The sequence below is a fragment of the Sciurus carolinensis genome, chromosome 4, assembly GCF_902686445.1.
Source record: "Sciurus carolinensis chromosome 4, mSciCar1.2, whole genome shotgun sequence".
NCBI classification, from domain to species: Eukaryota; Metazoa; Chordata; class Mammalia; order Rodentia; family Sciuridae; genus Sciurus; species Sciurus carolinensis.
Genome location: NC_062216.1, coordinates 88,007,899 through 88,031,072, shown reverse-complemented (window position 1 = coordinate 88,031,072; position 23,174 = coordinate 88,007,899). Strand labels below are relative to the sequence as shown.

Genomic DNA, 23,174 nt, shown 5'->3' with positions numbered 1-23,174 from the left:
GTTGAATACATACAAATTTTCAAAAGAAATAACATTTTGAGAAAAAACTCCCAGAGTTAAAAATATCTTCTGAAAACAGCAATCAATCACACTGCTGAAGGCTGTCCTAATAACTCTTGACTGGGAGAAAATAAGAGGTTAGGATGTCTAGACCACAAATTTTTCTACCACCATTTGTCTGAAGGATGATTTATTGGAAATGAGGCTAAGAATTTACAAGTAATGCTGAAGTTACAAAATCTACTTGGACAGATGCCACATCTTACCTCCTGGGTCTCCTGCATTCAGCACAGGACTTCAGTTCTTAGCAGATACTCAGAAAATGTCCATTGAATGAGGAAATGCTCAGCAGACCGTGGGGTCTGATTTTTAAAAATAGCAAATTGCCCGAGGCAAGTGACATTATTTTAAATTTTAAACTAGTTTTCAAAATTAAGAATGTTGTTGTTTACTGCAAATGTATTTGTATTTATGATTACATTAAAACAATTTGGAAATGAAAGATGTCAAAACCATTTCATAGACAAGTAAACTACATATATGGCTAATTTAAAAAAATCAGGTGGGTTATTTTGTAGTGCTAAATTAAACTTTAGAATTTCAAAATAAAGATACACTTGACCACCAATTAATAGAAAAGTACCCTTTTATTGAGAGGTAAGACAAGTGTATTTACAATATTCAATTGTTAGATTATATAATAATCTGACTGTGAGACTTTTTAAAGCAGCAGTATTCTAGGGATTACAATTTATAAGGGGAAAAGAAAAACATTCCAAATATGTTTCTGTTACAGAAAATACATTTGAACAATGACAGAAACACTTAAGGCTAAGTATTAGACCTTTTCCTCCATCTCTATGGGAATAATCAAAGTACACTTTTGTCACAAAGACAAGGCTGATTTTGTGTGTGTGTGTGGGGTGGGGGGAACAATAGGATACGGTTTCTGTCAGAAGGCTAGTATGTTTAAAAATAGAGCTTCATCAAGATTCTGTATAAGAACTATACAATGCTGCCAAGCAGTTCAAACTCACATTCGATACTGACTGCAGACTCATTTGAAACTGAAAACTGCTCTAGCCCCCACAACCATACCAAGGTCTAGATTATCAAATCCTTTGAAGTTCAATAATGCTTTCAAATTAAGATTGTTGAAAAAAGGATCTCTATTCCAGTGCGAAGAACATTTTGATAGAAATTCATGTCTACAAAGTAGTTAAATGATACAGATGCTCCTTACATTAACATTTACTGTTCTTGCTCTAAAAAGGGAGAAATATCTAGCCATTGCAAATAATATGGGTCAGTCAAAAATATGTATAAGAGTCATACAGGGCACCTTATGTAAATCAGTTCTCAAAGTATATATATATTTGACACTCTTCAAGTGAGGATATTACTTTTTTGAAGAACATTAGACACAACACTAGGTCTCTTATTCCATGAACTATTGAGGTAGGAGTCTCCATTTATCGCATTTTTCACAGATTACATAATAAAGTCAAATATAAGTACCAAAAATGACAGTAATCCACAAGACTGAACCATTATACTATATATCAAGTCTTTCCTTCAGTAGAAGAGCAAGGTTGGGAGTTCTTTGTGTATCAAGAAATTTTAAAAATAACAAATGTATATTTTGTAGACACATATATAAATAAATACCATGAATTTCAATTGTAATTTTATGTATTTTTGCAACTGTTAAAAAATAAATAGTGCAATCATTAGTGGTAATACAAATAGGATTGTGGCTTTTGAATTGTGTTCCTGCATTTACCACAAAAGCTGCCCCCTTGGAAAATTAGAGAAACATTTGCTGTTTTTTACTGTCTGACCATAGCAATGGAAGGGGGAAAGGGAAAAAAAAAAAAAACACTATTTTTTTTTAGTGTCATGTTTTCAAGAAATCATAGCCAGTTTTAACTATAGTAAAATATCTTCAGCATGTGAACTTGGGTGTTTTCTCCACTTACTCAGGGTGAAGAGTGACCACAGGAAGCATACCTCATGTATACCAATATTTGTACGTTCTATGAAAAAGCTAAAAATTAGGGAAAACTCATATTACATGAACAGCCCTTAAAACACAGTTACAGCTTTAAATTTTTTACATGTTACATGTCTTAAACATTACCAAAAGTTAGTTATTTTAATTTATGAAAAAGAAAGTAATAAACCACAGCTAAATTTTTAAAAATAAAAGAAAAACTGCATCATGACATGGGAAAATCTATTTGGTTCACATCATTTAGTATCTTAAAGACTATTCAATGAAACAAGCTTCATAACAGACTACTTCATGGTCAAGAATGCATTTTGTTAAATGTGTATCTGTGATGAATGATAGAAACAGATAATTAGGCAGTCAGACTCCCAAGAAATATGAGTATTTTCAGAGTGTGTTGCTAACCAAAACATTGCTTTGTGAATTATAATTTAAGAACTAAAAACTAGAGAAGAATGGCATCTGCATATTCCAACAAAGAATAACTAGTTCAGATTTTCATCTGGCTTTAAAATACTAAGCTTCAGAAGAACCACAAAAGTTTTATTTTAACCCCATGTTTACAAAAAAAAGTGATTCATACATGAAAACTGGGTTTTCACTGGGTTTAATACATTAAAATGACATAATCCAATCCTACTCATGCATCACTTTCAGAGACACAGTGCAATTGGAAATATTTTTGCCATCACAGTGGACATTTCTAAAAAGCAAATGCCTATGGGTGCTCCTGAGCCTTCAAAATAAAAATAATAATAGTAATAATAATAATGATAGTAAAAAGAAAAGTAACAGACACCACATTTCTCTAAGAATGGCTGTGTTCTGCAACATTGTGGAAAGATAATAAAAATAGCCTTCTAGAGTTTCAATATGCATTGTAACATGGATTTCATCTCCCTCAGTTTGCTTGCTGACTTCTTAGATCACTTGATTAGAAGCCTGTTTTCGTTGCTTCTTTACTAATTGCTGTTGGTACTTTGTAGGCTACACGTTTTAAACTTCTGTAAAGAACATTACAAGCTATTTCATGTAATTTAATTTTGTGCTGAATATTCTTCAAAGAATTTTATAAATAATACAACATTTTAAATGAGTCTTCAAATTCTCTTGTTGTTATACCATATTGTTGCTTTCTCCAACTTTATCTACAAACTGTAAGGAAAAGAAAAGCAGAAAATTAAAGAGAATCTACAGCATTATATAACACTATATCAACGTTTTAAATGTTTATTTAAAAAATCCAGCTTTACAAGAAAATTTGTGGAAATTTAAGGTGTGACCGACAATGATTAATCCAGTATTACTCACCACCATCTTCTGACACATAAATGTATATAAATTTTTTTCAAAGTTGTTTTTGCATGACATGTTATACATATGAATTTAAGGGTGCAATATGAAAAATGCAACACAATGAATAAAAGAATTGTATAAAATGAATTAACACTGCTAGTTTAACAAAAAAATTAAAAAACAAAAAACAAAAAACTGAAATGTCAGCCACTCATGCATTAATGAACCCAATAAGATATTTCAACTGACCATTATTGTGGATCTCTTCTGGGCCTATGTAGTCTTTGAACAAACAGATTTAACTCCATTAAGTTCAATAATTAACAACAGCTATTGACTAAAAATACTTTAAATGTGTATTCTGGACTTCAGACTGAAAGTGGCAATGGCATTAAAAACAGATTTAATGATGCAAACATAAATTTATAATTACTAAATATAAACTTTAACACACATTAATGTAAATGGTTATTTACTTTGGTTACTCCACCCCAAATAAAAAGTAGTTTGGCTTTCTTCAGCACTCCAGATGATGATGAAAAGATTAAAACAAAGTATATAATTAGTGGAGATATTAAAAGTTCTATAACCCAAGTGGTTATAATAATGTCAAATTCTAGCAATCATCTAACCATTTCTTTCACTTCACACTTCACAGCTGTATTTAAGCATTTATTATATCAAAGTATTAATGACAGGAAGCATTATTCTGTCAGGCGTTCATTTATGCAAATATTGCAGAATTCTTCAATTAAGGACACAAATATTGATTACAACTCGTAAGTTTCAGTAAACTCAAAAGTCATTCTAAATATAAATATTACTACTATGAGTTTGAAAATAAATGCAAATGAAATCAGGATATATTCCTATAAGCCTAGGTTTCAACATTTTGTATTATCACACGAAGGTAATTAACACACCAAAACTAAAACTTGCTTGGAAAGTATTCATGAGTTTGCTAGAATTTTAAAGTAAATTTTGGTGGTGAAAAGGCACAAAATTCCCTCTCCAAAGGTTCCAACTCTAAAATTAACCCATGGACAGAAATATGATTAGGCTTATAGTGGGCAAGACATCCTTTAGCTCTTTGAGAATTCAATCAGTGCTATGGACTTTGCCTTTAGAAACATTTATAAAAATCTGTACATGGCTTTAGGAAGCTGATGGACTCCCCAGACCTAACCAGAACTTGAGATTTAAAAAATCTCCTTTAAAGCCCATTTTTACTGGTTATTGAGGATAGACTTCGAACTATGAAGTTGATCCAAAGGAAGTTTTGATGAAGGTTAGGCACTAGGATTACTTCTGACATGGGTCACATTCAGAGCCAAAACGATTGTTTCCAACTCAGCTGAATTCCAGATTCTTTTAGAATTTAAGGATCTCATTTAGTTTTAAAATTTAAGGAGGCTGACTAAAAAAGTTACCCAGAACTGTCTTGAGATAGTCTGAATTCTGGCAACAAAAGACCACCCTTCATTTATTTTTTATTTTACTTTTTGTGGTGCTGGGTATACAGGGCCTTTTGTACATTAGGCAAGAGCTTTACTACTCAGTTATACTCCCACCGTGTTCACTTAGCAAAAACGTTTTGAGTTTCCATTATGTGCCAGCTGTTACCTGGGTACCGGTGATAGAAAAATGATTAAAATAAAACTCATCTCTGTCCTTGAGGACAGTGGTTTCATATGGAAACCATTCTCTTCACATTTAAAACAGAAATAATGCTATGATAGAGGCATGCACAGGGATGCTACAGAATCACACCCCAAGCCAGCCATAGCCTCTCAGGAAAGATTTTTCTAAGGAAGAAATAAGGAAGCTAAATCCTACAAGGCCTTCTGAGCCTCCACTAAGAGGTAGGACAACTTAGTACCAAACATTTACTGAATGAACCTTAAATGAAGGGAATAAAATTCTCTTGTCAAGTTTTGAAATGTTCTCTTTAACCTCTACTTCTTATCTGATTTGACTCCTTTATTTTACTAAGATGAAAAGGCCTACTAGGGGAAACAGATTTGACAAGACTCTTCAAACTGTGGATAGGGCTGGGAACAGAATCTTATCATCTGAATTCCATCCAGTTTAACAGTCCTTTCTCTAACTTTCTTAATCCATTCAAACTGGTGTTAGTGTCTGAGAAAGAAAATAAGTGCTAGACATAATGGTTTCTTTTTTATATAACTGCTTCTAAAATTAGAGATTATATAAAAGTCGATGGAAAAAAGCCTTGAACTCTCAAACAGAAAGGGAGCATAGCATTACCAATCTGAAAAACACTAAAAAAGAGAGAATAGTAAAAATGGACACGGTGAAACAAAACTAGGTTTTACAGGCTTAGCAATGTTTATTTTCTGGTACTCATGATAACCATGATCTATGTGATGTAATCATTTATAGCATAATGAAAAACTCATCAATTAATCAGGTACCAATTACTCAAATTTCTAGAAGAAGCATCAAAATGTATTCATTTCGTTGATCTAAAAAACACATTGCTAAATTCATGATTACTTACTGATCTAATTCCAGGTAAATTTAAGAGGGATCCAAGGACTGGCACTCTTCTAATAAAGCCAACAACCACAGGAAAGAAGCCCCTGGAAGACAGAAAAAAAAAAAAAGGTTCTTAAAACTTACATATTTTCTGTTACCAAGATCAAACACTAACAAATAACTAAAAAGAAAGGATGCCATTAAAAATGTGAATGTTTTAGAGACTTCTAACTTAGAATCATGAATTATTATAAATGTAATTATTACAAACTTTTGACTATTGTTTAAAAACCTGAGAAAGAGCATAATGAAGCTTAGCTGTGTTGTAATGCTCTGATTCTGCGTTATCTTCATTCAACTGCTAAAGATTTTCTCAGCTATGGTGAGTTGTGTGGGGTAAAACTGACCAAGAAAAAGGAGCTGTGGAGACCATACGTGTAGAATCATGAAAATAATAAAAGCTATCATTTACTGAATAAATACTAAGTGCCAACATTCAATTAACACTGACAGACTACCTGCCAGATGGTAATTCTCATATTATGTCACATTTTTGGGTAAAAATAGAAGCCCACAGAAGTTACATAGTTTCTAACTAGTTTAACTCTAGATCAGTTAAACTACCACTGTATAGGAAGAGGGAAATAGTTTATTTAAAAAAATGCACAGGGAATAAACTTTCAGGTATATAGGGGTGAAAATACTAGAGTGGACAGAATTCAGGAATGAGCAGTAAGATTCAACTATAAATCTGCAGGAAATCAACATATATGGACTAAAAGAGTTAAATAGAAAGTAGTATCTTTTATATTAGAGAACTAGTTCTATTGCTGATGGTATATGTACATGTTTCAAAGACAATTACAATTGTTTTCTAGCAGTATTAAATTCAAAAGGATCATTTTATTTAGGTTTTAAGTAATTTTTAAATATAAAAATGTGTGATTTCAAATGCTACTATTTAGAATTATAAATATCTGGAAAAAGAATGGCAAAGAGCCTTCGCACTATACCTCAAACTAAGACCATCGCAGAATATAAAACCCAACAACAAAGATTTGTACCAGAAACTTCTTTAAACCATGAAGACAATGTATCATTCCAAGTTACTAATGATGCTGACTTCTCATTCTTTATTCATCTCAAAGATCACTTTGACTTTTAAGCTTCACTACTAAAATTCCTATGGAATGAAGAAAGTCAAAGATTTCCCCTCATAATCCTTAATAAGGTGATGATCTTCTGCTGGAACACAATCTGCCATGATGAACAGTGCTCTCCTCACTCTCTCCTTTCTTGGCCACTATGGTCCTTACTCCTAGTTCTTCTCTGATCTCTTCCTTTCTCTTCCAGTGTTTCTTTATCTTCCCTAAAATATCAAGGTGTTCCAAGATTCCAATTCTAGCATTCTATACTCTGCACTGTGTCAAGAGCCTCTTGACTGGCTTCTCTGCCTTTTCTTTTCAATACATACTTTATCCTAATGTTAGAGCAATTCTTCTAGAATACCTACCTGGCTGTATCCATTTAGGCTTAAAAATCTTTGTACTCCTCTCTTCCCCAAATACTTGTCCCTAGCACAAATTTCGTAAGAGAATAAAGTAGGCATTCAAAGAAAGTTTACACCTTGACCCTAAACTTCCTTTTCAGTCTCACTGCCAACCATTTCCTTCTATTTATTATATGCCCTTGTTCTGTCACATTATTTTTACAACAAGCTGTGTACTTTCAAGACCTTGTTTGCTACTTCTGTCACTCAACTGTCCTTCAATTTTTCATTTATGGGATGAATTCTAACCTATTCTTTAAGGTATACTTTGTTAATATTTCTTACCTCTGCATGGATTTATCAATTCCTTAATTATGCTTTTATAATCTATAACAATATTATGACTACATCCTCCTGGTATTTTTATGGTCTTCTTTCCATGTTAGGAATGAGAGATTTCCTAAAGCAGATTTGCCCCTTACTTTGTTTTTATGACTCTTGTAATATAGTGCCCGGTAAAGAGAAGACAAAGGATATGCATTTTTTAAACAAATAATTAAGACCAACCATAATAAAGGTATTTTCTCATATGCATGATACTGTTTATTTAACTTGCTAACTGGCATTTGCAAAATATTCATTGATCCAAATTGCCCATTGTGCCTTTGGTACAGGATTTGCTAATATGTATATGCACTAATAAACAAATTACCATCAAGTGGACTATCACTTGAACTATGAAGTGTCAGTTTTTACATACTAAAATTCTAGTTGCATCTATCTAACTATCACTGTTTAGTTGATGAAATATTAAACAAAAAGATATTGCTTTAAAATGACACTAAAATGAATTTTACTGCATTGAAAGTAATTTATAAGACAATTTATACTCTTGTTTAGGCAATCATGTACATTTAGTAAGCATTTTTATAGTTGGTTGATCTAAAACCATAATAAAAGATTCAATCTAAACAAAAATTCATTAAAGGAAATGATCATCTTACTAACACGGATATATGTATCTGAGTTTTTGCAATAATTATCTGATACCCCAGTTTACTGAAAGAGAAAATAAAATGACTGCCTCACCTGAACAAGAGAAAGAATCCATAAATTTCGAAGATCATGCCTATCAAAGGCCAACCAATAAGGACTACAAATACACCACCTAGGAAAAATCCTGTAGCTTTCATTTTATGTTTTTGGAAGAAGAATCTGAATGTTCTTTCTAAACCAATTACAAAAGCCAAGCCAGCCACAAATAAAACCTAGGAGAGAAAGAAAACGCAACATAGGAAAGGTAGTTAAACACACAGCATAAATTTGAAAAGTAAGGTCAAAGCTAAATATAATAAAAAGCACATTTGACTTTTAACATGGGCAACTGGCCAGAGAAAACTGCAATATACGACCAAGAAACATAACCAAGGACTGGGTTTAAGCATGTTAAATCGTAGTTGTATTCCACTTGTCTCATTCCTTTCTTATTTGATTAAAAGGCAAAAAAGAGAAACAAAAAAAGATGTTACAAAGGGGAATCTGCATTTGCAGTACTTTCCCTAATGTGGCTGGATGGGGATAGCTTAATGGAGTGATAAGCTGGCAAGGCATAAGACAGGAAAGCTGCCTGTAGACATGTTATCCAGAGGTATTCCTCCTGGTTCTGAAATATTCACCATGGGCCAAGGGAGTGTCTATGGATGGGAGAAATACTAACATGACTAGGTTGATAGCAGAACACACAATGCAAAGCCAGGAAGGAGAGTCCAGTTTTATTAATTCTAAAATATCTGCTTGGCAGCAGAAATAAAAATACAACCAGTTTTTAAAAAATATATATATGTATTTTATATGTTCGGTTCATGGACAAGTAAAGGTGATTTATTCAAAGCGTGCTTTTTCCTTTGTTTTATTTCCAAATACTTCCCTTTCCCATTAATCTTCATTAGTGAAAACTACTTCACACAGACATGTATTAAGTCTAACAGTTCAACTTCATATTCAATGCTGTTTATATTATCATTTATTAAATGACCAATTTTGAACAATTTCACTGTCCTTTAAATATACTGCAAAAGATATTTAATCATTTTTCAGTAACTTTATTGCCTTCTTAGGAGGGTTATTACTTCTAGAGCTCTCACACAACCCCCACACGTGGATAGTGCACTACACATTCCAAATAACACATACCCTTTCTAAGCAAGTCAATTAATAACACAGTGGTATATTTTAAAAGGCTTAAAAGGTCATTAAAAATCTGTTTTTATGCAGCTCAATCAAATGTGAAGTATCAAATGTTTATAGTCAAAACATTTTAATACATTTATCAAGCCATGCCAAGCCATGGGACTATCAAGTCATCTATTTCACATGCCTATTGAACGACAACCTTCACTTAATCTAGTGTAAATACTATAACAAACACTTAACAGAAAGTTTTGGAATTAGAAAACCTCAGTAAGTATTTATCTTTTATTTAAACAGAAAGCTGACAGGCTGCATTCCTGATGGAAATACAGAATATAATAGAAATTACACTGGAGTAAATTATTTCTCCCAAATCTGATAGCAGGTAATAATTCATTTGTAGTTAAAGATTCTTTATGAATTTAGTTAAAAATATATATTCAAAAACTCACATTTCCAATAGCCAGTAGTGCTTTGTCAAAAAAGAGAATCATTCCAAAGAACAGGAAAAACACTCCAAATCCTGTTAATCCCATTCCAATTTCTGCAATATAAGTTATATGGTTAAGGGCAGAGAAAAATTAAAGTCACATTAATATCCCTATAAACTAAATAAGAAAAATTTTCAATTTTTTTTTTTTGGCTGATATAAAGAAATAGCTGTCCAATAACACAGGTTAACTTCATAATGACATTCATTCAGATCTCTAACAAATTAAACTGACATCAGCAAATTACCCCAGAATTTAAAAGTATGAATTAGAATGCTTAATCCTCATGTAAGGAGTCAGAATTTCTTATAGACATACCCATGATAGAAAAGATAACTCAGGAAGCTAAATCTTCATATTTTTTCCTTTCCTAAAAACCTCTCTGGCATGAGACATAAACATAAAGGTTTATTTATTGCCTTTCATATTCTATGATTATTACTTATATGTATAATACCTGTACTTCTTAAAAGTAATTCCCTCTTTAACTCATTATAAATGTTATAGTAGGTCAACGCAATCTATTTCATTCAATTATACATTGCTTCTCACAGTGGCAACAAGAAATATTTTGAGATCATGGTAGCTGTTATTTCAAAAGTTAGTTTTTCAGGTCTGGCATTACTTTTCACTTTTGGTTGAGATGCAGTCTCACTATGTCACCCAGGTTGGCCTGAACTCCTTGAGCTCCAGTAATCTTCCTGCTTTGCATTCCATGTAGCTAGGATTACAGGTGTGTGTCATGCTTAGCTTACTTTCAACCTCTTGATGACTTATTATGAATTTATCATCTATAAATTTATCTGTACTATGAATCCATTCACTTATTTAAGTTTAGAGTCCTAAAATCAACTCTCCAAAGTTTCAAATAATACTGTTTTACCTAATATTAGTATTGTAGATTTTTACTTTATCATTAAACAACAAAGAATTGTTTATCAACTATTAGAGGGCAGGAACTGTTCTAGGTACTGAATATACAGTGGTGAACAAAGTATAAGGTTTGAAATCTAGGTTTACCCTGCATATAAAATTAATATTTTTATTTACTTTACATTCTCTAGGTCTTATCTTTTTAGTTTGAAAAGTCTGAACTTTCTAAGGTAAGAGACATACTCTTCTGTTTATGCTACAAAACACAATCCACTAAGCTACCTCCTTGATCAATTTAGTTTGGTTTTTAGAAAAAACAGCCATTATTTTATCTAAAAGCACTATCTGCATATAGACAATGAGTCAGAGGAGAAGCCACTATATTTTTGGAAACAAATATTAAATACACTCTTAGTGATTTCTAATCTGTCACTTAACCTTTTTGCCTTAGCTCCAGAAAGCTAAAATCTAGGTCACAGCTACTTAAAAAATTCTTAGGCACATAAAATGTTCTGATGACTGGGAAATTTATATCGACTTTACCGTTTTCTATATCTCTGACCTCCTAAATTTCCTGATAGCTACTATCTTCCCTTCCAGCCATTTTTTGCTCCCAATGTCAATCTAAAAGAATTCAGGTACCTGTCTACAAATACATGAAAGTTTAAATGCATTCCCCTGATACAAATTTCAATGAAAAATTGAGTCTAATCTTTCATGCTTAAATATTTACATGAATTTACCAAAAAATCTATTTAGATATTAGATATAATTTCCTAGAGGAAAATATGGGTAAAAGAGCAAGTAAAATTCTATTGCATAACTAGTAGCTGGCATTTAATTATTGCAGCTGTTACTAATAAACTAATTTCTATCTTTTCACAAATTATCTTAATGATCACATAAACATTTTAAGATGCTGGTTCATCAGAAAGGAAATGATATAGAAATATACCCACTATGTACGAGAATTTATCATGAATTAGGCATTATGAGGTCTTTCACACAGCTTATTTAATTTAATCATCCCAATAGTTCTAGGATGTAGAAATAATGAAATCATTTTAGAGAGGGAAGAAAATGAAATTCAAAGAGGTGACTTAAGTTGCCCTAAGTCATACTTTTTGTTAAATGTTTGAGCCAGGTCTATTTGAACTCAAAGCCCATATGATTAACTATTATGAACTATTAACTAGTCTATACTTAAGTAACTAAGTAATGTGAGACCTATTAAAAACTGACTGCAGTGAAAGAGGAAAACATCTGATAAATGGCTTATTGTTTAAAAGAATTTATACAAGTATCTGTTAATTCCTTTAATAAAATTGTGAGGTAAACAGTGCAATGGCCCTTTGTTTCATATGGGCAACTAAGGACTTAGAGAGATTAAGTAACTTGTTCTTGTACATAGAATCAGAAATATCTGGGTGGGTGATACTGGTGTGGCGTTAACCTAGAATGCAGGTCTGGTCTTTTCACTTTCCAGCCAATGGTCCTACAACTACAACATAGGAATCAAAACATTCCTACTGCTTTATCCAGTATTAATCAAAAGGGAACAGATGTCTGTAACACTTAGCCAAAACTGGCTCTGGCTTGATGTTGCCAAGTATTACCAGATTTAAATGGGCCAAAAGACTCAAAATGGTCTTATTGGACCCTTTTCTCACATCCAGAATTCACTTGCTCCCTATCCTTACCCATTCAGAAACCCTGTAAGGCTATCAAAAGCCCTACATAGAGCTGCTTCTACTAGAATAAGAGTAAAATAAATTATTTTCCTTTTGTATTGTACCTTCATACTACTATCCTCAAATTTAAAAAAGGTACAAATTAATGAAAGCAAACTAAAAAATGAATTTATTTAACATAAAAAAATTATAGAAATTTTACAAGGAACAACATGTATAATCCAAAGGCAATCACTGTTGGCATTTTAGTATCCTATTCATAATTGATTAAAAGCAGTACTGTCTTACTATGCTCTTAAAAAATGTCACACACAAACAAAAAGAATTCAACTGGATATCAACTGTACTGAATAACTAAATTGAGTATCATGATAGAATTTTATGCAATGTGACAAAATGAAGTGACAAATTAGATGCAACATGAACTGGTCCCATCCCATCCTCCTTAATAAATCTTTTTGTTTTTATGGAGTAGAAAGAATGCTATTAAGAATTCCCTAAGACAATCATGAATTGCCACTTTTATTCTACTCTGATTAGTGTTTGGTCACCCTCTCCCAAAACTGAAATCCCAGAGTAATTCTGGCAAATCACTTGAATGTTGGCCAGCAAATCTTTTGCAGTTAAACACAGACACACAAACACAATTTGAAACTAATCATTTTATGTTTCAATCTGCTCTCTCATCTAAAAACATCTATAAGTGAACAGCAAAGAGAAAAATTTCATCTTTCTCACAAATTTAATGAAGTTATGAAAAGGTTTCCTATTCTGCTAACAGTCTAAACCAATCTCCCTTGTTTTGTGTTTGGAAAGGTAGATCAGCACTCATTCCTACAATAAATCTTCAAGAGAAGAAAATCTCTATGCATGGGATAAGTTGTACTTTAATATATACATATATATTACAGACTCAGATCATTCTAGGACCTCAGAGTTTTCTTGGATGCTAGTGCAGTACTCTGAAAGAACAAAAAGTTTTTGAGCCAAAACAGGATCAAATCTTATTTGTGCTATTTTCTTATGAATTTCTTTTGTGCCTCGTTTAATTTATAAATGGGGTATGCTCCTCTCTGCTTTACATGGCTCATATAAGAATTAACATAATTTATACACATGGTAAACTGAAAGAAAATGCCTTTATATAATTGTTGATAATTATAGAAGATCCAAAGGACCACACTTACATTTTTTCTTTTCTCATCAGAATGGAGTGAGGCTGATGGAACAAAATGTACCAAAATGGGCAACCTTCCTGGGCCAGAGCAGGTGGCCCCAAGGTCCAGACCTAGTACAAACTCAGGAGGGAAGAGAGCCTGATTTGGGTGGCAGTGTGTGTAGAAGACTTTAGAAGATCTGTTAAGTTCAAGTCTGTCATAACTTGAATCTAAACCTTAAGACTCCATTTTGAAACAGGACATTTTAAATGAAGTTATAACTTCAGTGGATTGTTTAGTTCTTATAATTTTGAAAATTTGAGTAATTGTACTTCAGAAGAATGGAAGGCATGGCAGACAAAAGAAAATGAGGTAAAAAGAGACTATCATGATCACTCAAAGGTAAGGAAGCACAAAGTTTGGGCAGTGTATAAACACAAAAATTATTAAGATTGACAAGAAGGGATAGTAAAGTGGAAATATTAGCTTTAAAGAAAAGGAAGCATCATAATGGGAACCTCATGAGAGATGAGATGGGCTTGGAGAACTCTGGCAGGCAGAAAGGGATGCCGAAATAATAAAAAAAGCCACAAAGCATACTATACATTAGTAACGAAATAAATATCCTTTAACTGAACACAAAGTGTTTTTTTAATACTGCTGAAACTTTAGCGGGCAGAAAAGTGAAATCATTTTAAAAGATTTTGGGGAAGGCAGCTTCCAGGGGTGGCGAAAGGCAAATATTCAAAATATTTAAGCACGACTTCAAAAACAACCCACAGCAGGTGATATTTAAAATACCGCCTCCCAAACAACCAACCAGTTAGCGACTTGCAGAGGACCCCAAGTATGTCATAAGCAGAACTGACCCCACCGCGCGGGTCGGGCACCAAACTTTCTCTCCTGGCGGTCCGGCGGAACAAAGAACCCACCTCGCCCTGGGTGAGGAGAGCGGCGCGACCCTGGCGCGAGACAGACTCAACTAAAGCTCCCGTCCCCAGCCTGGGCGTTCCACCCAGCCCCACCAACTCTTCTCTCAGACCAGGTCCGCCACTGCAAGTCCAGCCCCAGTCCGCTCAAGGCAGTCCTCAAGTCCCCGCAGCCCTTTCTCAATCTTGCAGGCCACCGCCCCCAGCGCAGAGCTTCATTCATTGACCCAGGCGGAGCGACCCGCCGGCGAAACCCAGCCCGGGCGAGGGATGTGCGGGGCTCGAAGCGGGGATCCCGGGGGCAGGCGCTTACTCTGGGTGTCCGTTAAGGAGATCATCGTTGCAGTGGAGAGGGCAGCGGAGGCAGCGCCTCAGAATGCCCAGGGTGAGAAGCTGAGTAGGGAGAAAAGAAGCCGGGAAGCAGCCCAGGAGAGCCGCCACGTCTTCCGGAAACACGCAGCCACCCACACCCCAACTTCAAGACGGCTTCCCATTGGCTAAACCTGCTCACAATCTCAACCAATAACCCGTGGTCTTGTTCGATGATGCGCATGCTGGCCACGCCCCTTACCCAATTAGAGAAGGTTGTTATTTGCGATTGGTTGAACATACCAACCCGGAAGGGTGGATGCTCCCGGCTGGGTGGCGGGAAGATTTTATTGCAGAGCTGGAGAGAGAGGTGCGTAGCGGTCCCCAGGCCCCGGTTGTTTGGGGTTGGGCACCTGGGTATGGGAGGGGCTCCTCTCACTCTCCTGGACAGAGGTTGTGGGGTAACTCCAGTTACAGCTTTGAAGTGACAAGGGGTGGGCGCCCTTTTGATCTTTTTCTTAAGAGAGCGAAACGATCTATGCAGGATCACTTCCTTCCGTGCACACATTGGCGGGGGAGAAATCAGGGCGTTAGTCCCTGTTCTGCTCTCCTTAGGCTCAGGCCTCTAGGGGCAAGTTCGCTTACGGACCGTTTCTATTTTTGTTTTTCTTAATCTCCAGACTTTTTCACTCGGGAGGCTTTGCCACGAAAGCCTCTTAATTAACAGTCATCGTTTATTGGAAATAACACTGAGGATGCTTCTTCCACCCTCTGCTTCACAGTAATGTAAGGGAGGGAATTATTAATTTCTGTTATCTGATGGCTACGAATTGCAATTGGAGTGAAGTAGAGGGATGTTTGTCTGGTTTAGACTGTTGGACCTCAGCGGCATTTCCTTCCAATATTGATGACGGGTTGTCACTCCGTTAAAATTTTCCTACGGACGCCTAGTTTAGACTTCTGACTGAAACACCTGCAATAACTTTTTAGTTTCTGAATACATTTTATGTTGAGATATTTGCTACTAAATTACGTGTTTTGGGGAAGATCAGTCTTGATGGGATAATCAAAGGAGTCATTTAAAACAATAGGGAAAAACGATATAGATCTTACCCCTTCGTAGTCTCTGCTTTCAGTCACCGCAAACATGAGTCTGCATCATATGCAGTTTGCTGGGTGGTGTGGATACAAAGATGAAGAGACTCAATCCCTGCCCAGCTAGAGGACCTTATGGTCTGGAAGGAATATTGCATTTCCAGGACAAAGTGAAGAGATAGTTTACATAAAAAATTAGAAGTTCTTGGCTGGCTCCCCTTCTTTACTGTCTTTAATGATGTGCCCATTTCATATTGTTTAGCAAGACATGTAAGACCCTGCCTGTCTTTCCAGCCTTCTGGTGGCTTCAGAATTCTATGTAGGAAGAGCATAGGTCTATATAGGAAGTAGTCTGAGTAAGGAGAGTGTACTGCTGAAACTATCTTTGGAGAGCACCAACATAGTTTTAGAAAATGTTGATTGTCCATATGAGAGTTGGGGAAGTTTTCATAGGGTTATGGGGGATTTAAAGTCCTTCTCTCAAACTTCATTTCCCACTTGCTCATATGCATGCTTAAGTTTTAGTCATTAAAACAACACAAACCATGTTTTCTCCCCAACACCAGTATTCTCTCCTCCTGAAATCTAACCCAATAGAATAGAATACCAATTTCTCTTTTAATATTGAATTAATTATACCTCTTTGAAACAAGTGCTCAATAAAGTATTAAATGATTAATTTATTTATCTTGGCACATTTTGCTTAATCTGGGACATTTGGTTCTATCCAACTTGTTATTTATGATAGATTCTGTCCTTCCAATGTTGCTTGCAGGGTAAAAGGCTTAGAGGAACAGGGTGTGTCAATTTTGCTAAAGTCACACAACAATTTAGTGGTAGAACTGTTTAATATTTGTACTTTTTTCTACATCACTTTGTTGGAGTTTGATAAATATTGACATTGCACTTGTCACTTGTATGTTTATGTGACTTTGGACACCTCTCTAAAATCTAGAGGATTTTCTAAAAACAACTACAACAAAAACATTGTGGGAAGAAACATGCAATCCTGTTTGAAAGATCCATAGTACTTCTTTCTTTGTTTTTATGGTAGTGGGAGATCAAATCTAGGGCCTCATGCATGCTAAGCAGGCACTTTTTCATTGAGCCACACCCCTGGCCCAGATAGTACTGTTTTTTTTTTTTTTTTTAAAGTGTTGCTGTGTTTGTTTCATTTTTAGAGAGAAATTTGGATCTCCAATTCAAATTTAGAATGGCATCAATTTCAGGTTAGTGAAAATGTTACTCTATAATTCACTCTGTTCTATTTGGAATTGTATACTCCTTGATAAATGTTTGTTTTTAAAATGTTTTAAAACTTTCGATTATAAAAATTACTTTTTTCAGCTTTTTTTAAAGTCATGGTAAAAGATATACAACATTTCCCATTTAATTTTTACGAAGTTCTTTGGCGTTAAGAAGACCAGTTCTTTGATATTAAGTGCCTTCATGTGGATGTGCAGCCATCACAATCTTTTCATCATCCCAACTGAAACTTTGTGACCATTAAAATTCATTACCTCATTACTCCTTTCTATGAATTTGACTATTTTTAGTACCTCATCTGATAAAATCATGTTTGTCTTTTGCGCCTGGCTTACTTCATGTAGCATGTCTTCAAAGTTCATCCATTTTGTAACATGCTTCAGATTTCATTATTTTTTTTTTAATCTAAAGCTAATAATACTTCACTGTATGCTGCATTTTGTATATCCACTCCTCTGTTAATGAACATTTTTTGCCTTTTGGTTATAATGAATAATACTGTTGTGAATATTGATGCAGAAATTTCTAAGTTCCTCCTTTGAATTCTTTAGTATATGTACCTAGAATTGGAATTGCTGAATCATATAATTCTATGATGTTTTACTTTTTGAAGAACTGGTATACTGTTTTCTAAAGCGGCTATACCATTTTATATTCCAGTTAGTAATGTACCAGAATTGCAAGAAATGATATGTTTTTGACAGGCTTCTAGGAACCTAAGAAAATGAAGAAGAAAATTAATCACTTATAACTCTACTACTCAAATTAATATTGTTAACATTATTTTCCAACAAAATTTTTTTGACAAAAATTTGTAACATTGTGAACATTTTGTATTGTAATGTGATTTTTAGAAATATACTGTAAATATAGAATATAGATATATTGTTAAACAAATTCTATGTTGTATTTATTTTATTTTTAATACCTCACTGTTTTTCGAAATGACATCATTTATTTACTTAATCTTTTCATGTTGAAACTTTAAGCTATCTCTCTTCTTAATATGTAAACAATGCTGAATTGAACATATTCACATCTAAACCTTTGTGTACTTCTCTGAGTCTTTCCTGAAGTTCCTCGGAATGGAATTATTTGAAGGTTTTTTTTTAAGTGCAAAAGAGAAAAATATGCATTATTTTACCTTTCAAGCACTCGTAGCATTTTGATGTATGTCCATCCATTATTAGTTTCATAAACTTCATCAGATTGTGTTATACTTATAGATAAGATCTTGCTGCCTATTTGTTTAACAGATGGTTGTCAGAGGCAAAGAACTTCTACTATGAGCAGGTTTCAGTCTTTTTTATGGTATAGTGAATATAGTCTTTGCTACATACTATTTCTATCTCTGGGGTGACAAGATTGGGTTCTTTTCACACGAGAAATAAATATTTTTTTCTTAAATTTAACCTTATCCACCACATACAAATGCAACTTTATTATATTTCTTTAAACATAAATATGACTACATAATGACATAATTTTTTGTCTTTGTCTTATGACTCATTTTCATAGACTGAAAGTAATAAATGGTAACAATTTAAATTATGTTAAATGCTGACCCACATAGTCTTTACCTCATGACAAAAATGAGACTTGCAGAGATATTGCCGAATCTAGACCCCGTTTGTTATGGCAATTTTGGATTCCATGTTATTTTATTCAAGAAGGCTTCAAGCTTTATCAGTAGGATATGATTTTAAAATAGCAGAATAATGAAATAGGTGTAGTTTAAGAAGCTGTGTGCTTTTAAAATAAACATACCTCTTCTATTATTCTACTCAGTTGTTGAACTGTATTTGAAATGCCTCTTTGAAATTGCTTTTGGTTTGTTACTTTGAATTTGATGACTTCCCCAGGGGCAAATCACTTTCATTATTAATTTCCATTTAAGATATTGTTAGAAATGTACTATTTCTGAAAAATGATAGCTCCCTTGCATCAGCTACAAACTTAGAAACACTGGATTGTGACCCCACTCAATTCACTATGCTCTTGAGATGAAATAGTGACATTAGCCCTGCGCATTTGCAGTCCCTCTCCATTAGGGATTTGCGAAATCATTCACTTGACATTTAATCTCGTCTCTTGTACTAACTTGTGCTGTTGTTAGGTCAAAATTAAAAATGGTGTAATTTTGAACAATGTTAAATTGTCTGATTTATTACAGCTAGTTGTACTTTCTTATATTTTTTGTCTAAGATACAATGATGTTGACTCTTTCATGGATTGACATTAACATTTGTATCAGATAGACTTTGATTAGAGAAGCAGAAGTACTATAACGTTATAAGAGATTTATTATAAGAATTTGTCCTTATGTGACTATGGAAGTGGTTAAGCTCTCTGTTGTCAGTGTGTCTGGCACTGAACGTAAAGTTGGCAGAGCCAGTAGGTGGGAAGAAATGATGGCTGTGAAGTGAGAAAAGCAAAGACAAACTTATAAAGACGTTCTTCTGTTTCCCAGCAGAATGTATATTAGTTTCTCATTGCCTCTTATCCAATTTCAGTGATGCAGGACACCTATCAGAAAACTGTTGTACTTCACTGTGGTATTGTGTACAACCTGGTTGAGGTTTCAAAGTAGCTGAAGAAGGCAAACCAAGAGACTCTGGAGGAACTGCAGGCTCCATTGTTTTCCCAAGGTTATTTAGCAGCAGCTGGAGTTGTGGGCCCTGCTGCTGCCCCATGCCAACAAGGTCACCAGCCCTGGTCTTACCCTGATCTTCTTAAATATGGAAAATATGGCTACTGCTTTACTCTAAATGACTAACAGAGTTCTCTTCTGCAGACCTAGCCCAGAACTTTGCAGGCAAGGGAATCTGGGAAATGTTGTTCTAACCTAGCTTAGTTATTACAGCACAAAACCACCAGATTTCACCTCTTGCCCATGTGACATTTGTACATTCCTCTTTAATTATATTTAACTTCCAGATAAAGGCAATAGCACAATCATGTTTCTGCCTAAAATGATGTAACTATCCCTTGTTCAACCAAGTACATGCTGACCCTCTCCCCCAAAGAGGGTACAAATTCTCTTTTATTCATCTTCTAATGATGCTTCTTATTCTTTTTACTAAGTCACATCCTCCCTGATAATCTCGAATCTTAAATCCTGATACATGAGGTTAACTATGAACAAGTTTTTTTTGTTTTGTTTTGTTTTCATTTGTTTTGCCTACCTGGGATTGACCCTGGGGTGCTTACCCACTGAGTCACATCCCCAGCCTGTTTTTCTTTGTTTGTCTTTTGTTTTGTTTTGTTTTGAGTCAGGGTCTCACTACCTGGCTGAGTTCTAAGGCTGGCTTTGAATTTGAGATCCTCCATCCTCAACCTTTCAAGCTGCTGGGGTTACAGGCTATGAACACATTTTATGAGTTACAACCTCCTTGATAATCATGAAACTTAAATCCTGATTTATGAGATTAACTACTATGAACATGTTTTATGTTAAATATTCAGGGAAAAGGAGAGGGACCAAACAAATAGAAAAACACAAACTTACTTTATTTGCACATAAAATAAGGAAGAAAGACTTATAGCTACTGTAGTTCTTGTTTCTCAACTGATCTATGGTCATAGCTGGTGTTTTATAACTGTCTTCTTCAGCTCCCCATTCTGTACCCTTTGTCCTCAACAAGTACCTCAGCTGGTCATGGGTTCTTGCTAGGTGAAGACTTCCTTTAAAACAGCTTGCTTATGTTTGTTTACTGTTTATTTCTAATAGCATTAAACACAGGACATGGTACTGGTAAGAGGTACTCTAGAGGAGTCCTGCCATTCCAGAAATACTCCTTTTTATCTCTGTGTATAGTAGCAATCCATTTCCTCTTATAATCAGGATTACTTACTCCAGGGTCATTACATTGATCCCCTTGTTTATTGATTTATTGACATGAGAAACTCAAAGTGACCAAGCGACAATCAACTTCCAGTTCAGTGGAATGCTTGCTTTTTCCCCTGATAGAAACATTGCTTCCTTGTTAACCAGAACCTCAAGACCAGCAGAGTCCAAAGTTTAACTAGCAGATCACTTGGGGTAATAATAAAAAGTGTCACTCCCATTTTTACCTCTGCTTCCAGGGCCCATGAATTGAAGCCTTGGGAGAAAACGTGATTTACTGGTGTATAGCATCCTGGAGGATACTATTCTTGCATTTAAGGTGTTGCCACCCAGCTGGCACCTAATTGAGTATTTGAAATGCCACTCTATTCTGTCAGGCCAGCTGCTTCAGTGTGTTAAGGAATATGATTAGACTAGTGAATTCCTTGAGCGTCAGCCTTCTATTGCACTTCATTTGCTATGAAAAGAAATTGCTTCTTTGGTCAGAGCAGTTTGATGTGGAATATGAAGACAATCCATAAGGCATTTTGTAAATTCACAGATGGTAGATTTAGCAGAAGCATTGCTGGCAGGGAAGCAAAGTAAGTGTCTATACCAGTGGAACAGAGTGTTGCCTTTTTCATCATAGAAGGTTCCAGTGTATTCAGTTTGCCATTAATCATCTGGCTCTCTCCCAGAGAACGGTGCCACAATTGAGAATCAAGGTTGATATGAGCTGTTTGCAAGTTGGGCACTCAGCTGTGTATACAGCCAGCTATGTATATAGATTCATCTTCATGGGTGAAAGTCTATGTTGCTACAACATGGGCACTTTGTTCTTGACCTCATTATACAAGGATAGGCATGGCTAGGAATGAGGTTGACTGATGTCTAGATCATCTTGTCTACTTGATTAATTAGGACCTATCTTTGTGAAAGTTATTTTTAGTGATCATTCATGTGGGACACAAATCTCTTCATATTCTGTACCTTTTCCTCAGGCTTTGCTACCAGTTTTCCAATTTCCTAACCATCCTGCCAATCCATTAGCCACTCTCAATGTATTAGTATATATCTGTACCTCAGGCAGAATGAAAACCCATGTGCACTGCTTGACGATGTGCTGACTGGAAGAATTTTCCCTCCCATTGTTCTTCAGGGCCCTTCTGGAGAGGCACTGAGTGCTTTAGTTGTTCATTTTTGGATAATGCCAATATACTCTGCAGTCTTTTGTGGATTAGTTCTGTGTTTTTTTTTTTTTTTTTTTTCTTTTTCAGTCTGTTAATAAGGAACTAGTCATAGGGAACTCTCAAAGAGATCATAGGTACAGGATGAGGAGGAGTCAAGATAGGAGCGTGGTGCACTTGCTCATGACTTCACTTTGAACCTCCTGGAGCTCAGTTTTGCATATACCACTTCTGTTGTGATGATGGAAGTCTGCCTTATGAATTGATGTGTCACATGGTACCTGATTCATGATGGGCAATGCAGGTCACATGGTATCTTAATCTCTTATAAGACTCAGGAGCAAGCCAGAATATTTCCAAAAAGAGGATAATAGTTATCTGTAGAGAATGGCATAGCTTTGCTGCACCAATCATGATGCCTATGTTGTGTCTCATGGGTACAACAGAAATGCCATGTAGCATCACTTCATCACAGACTTGAAACATTGGTAAGTTTGTTGGGTCATATAGCTCAGTGCTAAAAGAAGATTGTATGGCAGCATTGCCTCTTGTTCAGGGCCCTCTTGTTCAGACAGCTTCTTAGGTTACTTTGTAAATGAAGTATATGTTGCCTTCCAAATCCAAACAGTCCCAGGAGGCTTTGTGTCCTGTTAATAATAAGGGGTTTGGACATGCAAACTTGCTGTTTTGGTTAGCTTTTTGCTGTGACCCAAACCCATGATAAGAACAATCATGAAGGTCCTAGTTCATAGATGGCCAACTCCATTGCTCTGGGCCTGAGGTGAGGAAAAAACCATGACAGAAGTATGTGGCAGAGGAGAGTAGCTGGGAACATGGCACCAGGAAGCAGAAAGAGAGAGAGCGC

The 23,174-nt window shown here is 35.0% G+C and overlaps 3 protein-coding genes across 4 annotated transcripts in view; 2 read left to right on the top strand and 1 right to left on the bottom strand.

Moving 5' to 3' along the window:
• The window catches only part of Gys2 (glycogen synthase 2), a 79,798-nt gene extending 70,835 nt beyond the window's left edge, over positions 1–8,963 (top strand). The window contains exon 17 of the mRNA XM_047548146.1: positions 5,843–8,963. The gene's annotated coding sequence lies outside the window, so the exon portion shown is untranslated. The remainder of the gene's footprint in view (positions 1–5,842) is intronic.
• On the bottom strand, positions 629–15,086 carry Golt1b (golgi transport 1B). The gene is made up of 5 exons (XM_047548148.1): positions 14,940–15,086; positions 9,938–10,029; positions 8,385–8,563; positions 5,829–5,910; positions 629–3,166 (listed from the first exon to the last, which is right to left on the bottom strand). The coding sequence occupies exons 1-5, from the start codon at positions 14,962–14,964 to the stop codon at positions 3,128–3,130; spliced, it is 417 nt and encodes a 138-aa protein (XP_047404104.1). The 5' UTR covers positions 14,965–15,086; the 3' UTR covers positions 629–3,127.
• Positions 15,087–15,216: 130 nt separating this feature from the next.
• Positions 15,217–23,174, top strand: part of Recql (RecQ like helicase) — a 38,648-nt gene continuing 30,690 nt past the window's right edge. The window contains exons 1-2 of one of the 2 annotated variants that reach the window (XM_047548327.1): positions 15,217–15,305; positions 17,212–17,259. In XM_047548327.1, coding sequence (XP_047404283.1) covers positions 17,244–17,259 — 16 coding nt within the window. In that variant the 5' untranslated portion in view covers positions 15,217–15,305; positions 17,212–17,243. Of the gene's footprint in view, positions 15,306–15,640; positions 15,722–17,211; positions 17,260–23,174 lie in introns of those variants that run through there. The other variant, XM_047548328.1, reaches the window with a different exon arrangement.

What these genes read in the sequence shown, in the direction of transcription:
- Golt1b (XM_047548148.1), bottom strand. Translation starts at nt 14,964, where the DNA reads ATGATCTCCTTAACGGACACCCAGA. An exon ending in CACTACTGGCTATTGGAAAT is followed by an intron (nt 8,564 to 9,937) that starts GTGAGTTTTTGA and finishes TTTCTCTCCTAG; the next exon opens with GTTTTATTTGTGGCTGGCTT. An exon ending in GGATTCTTTCTCTTGTTCAG is followed by an intron (nt 5,911 to 8,384) that starts GTGAGGCAGTCA and finishes TCTGTCTTCCAG; the next exon opens with GGGCTTCTTTCCTGTGGTTG.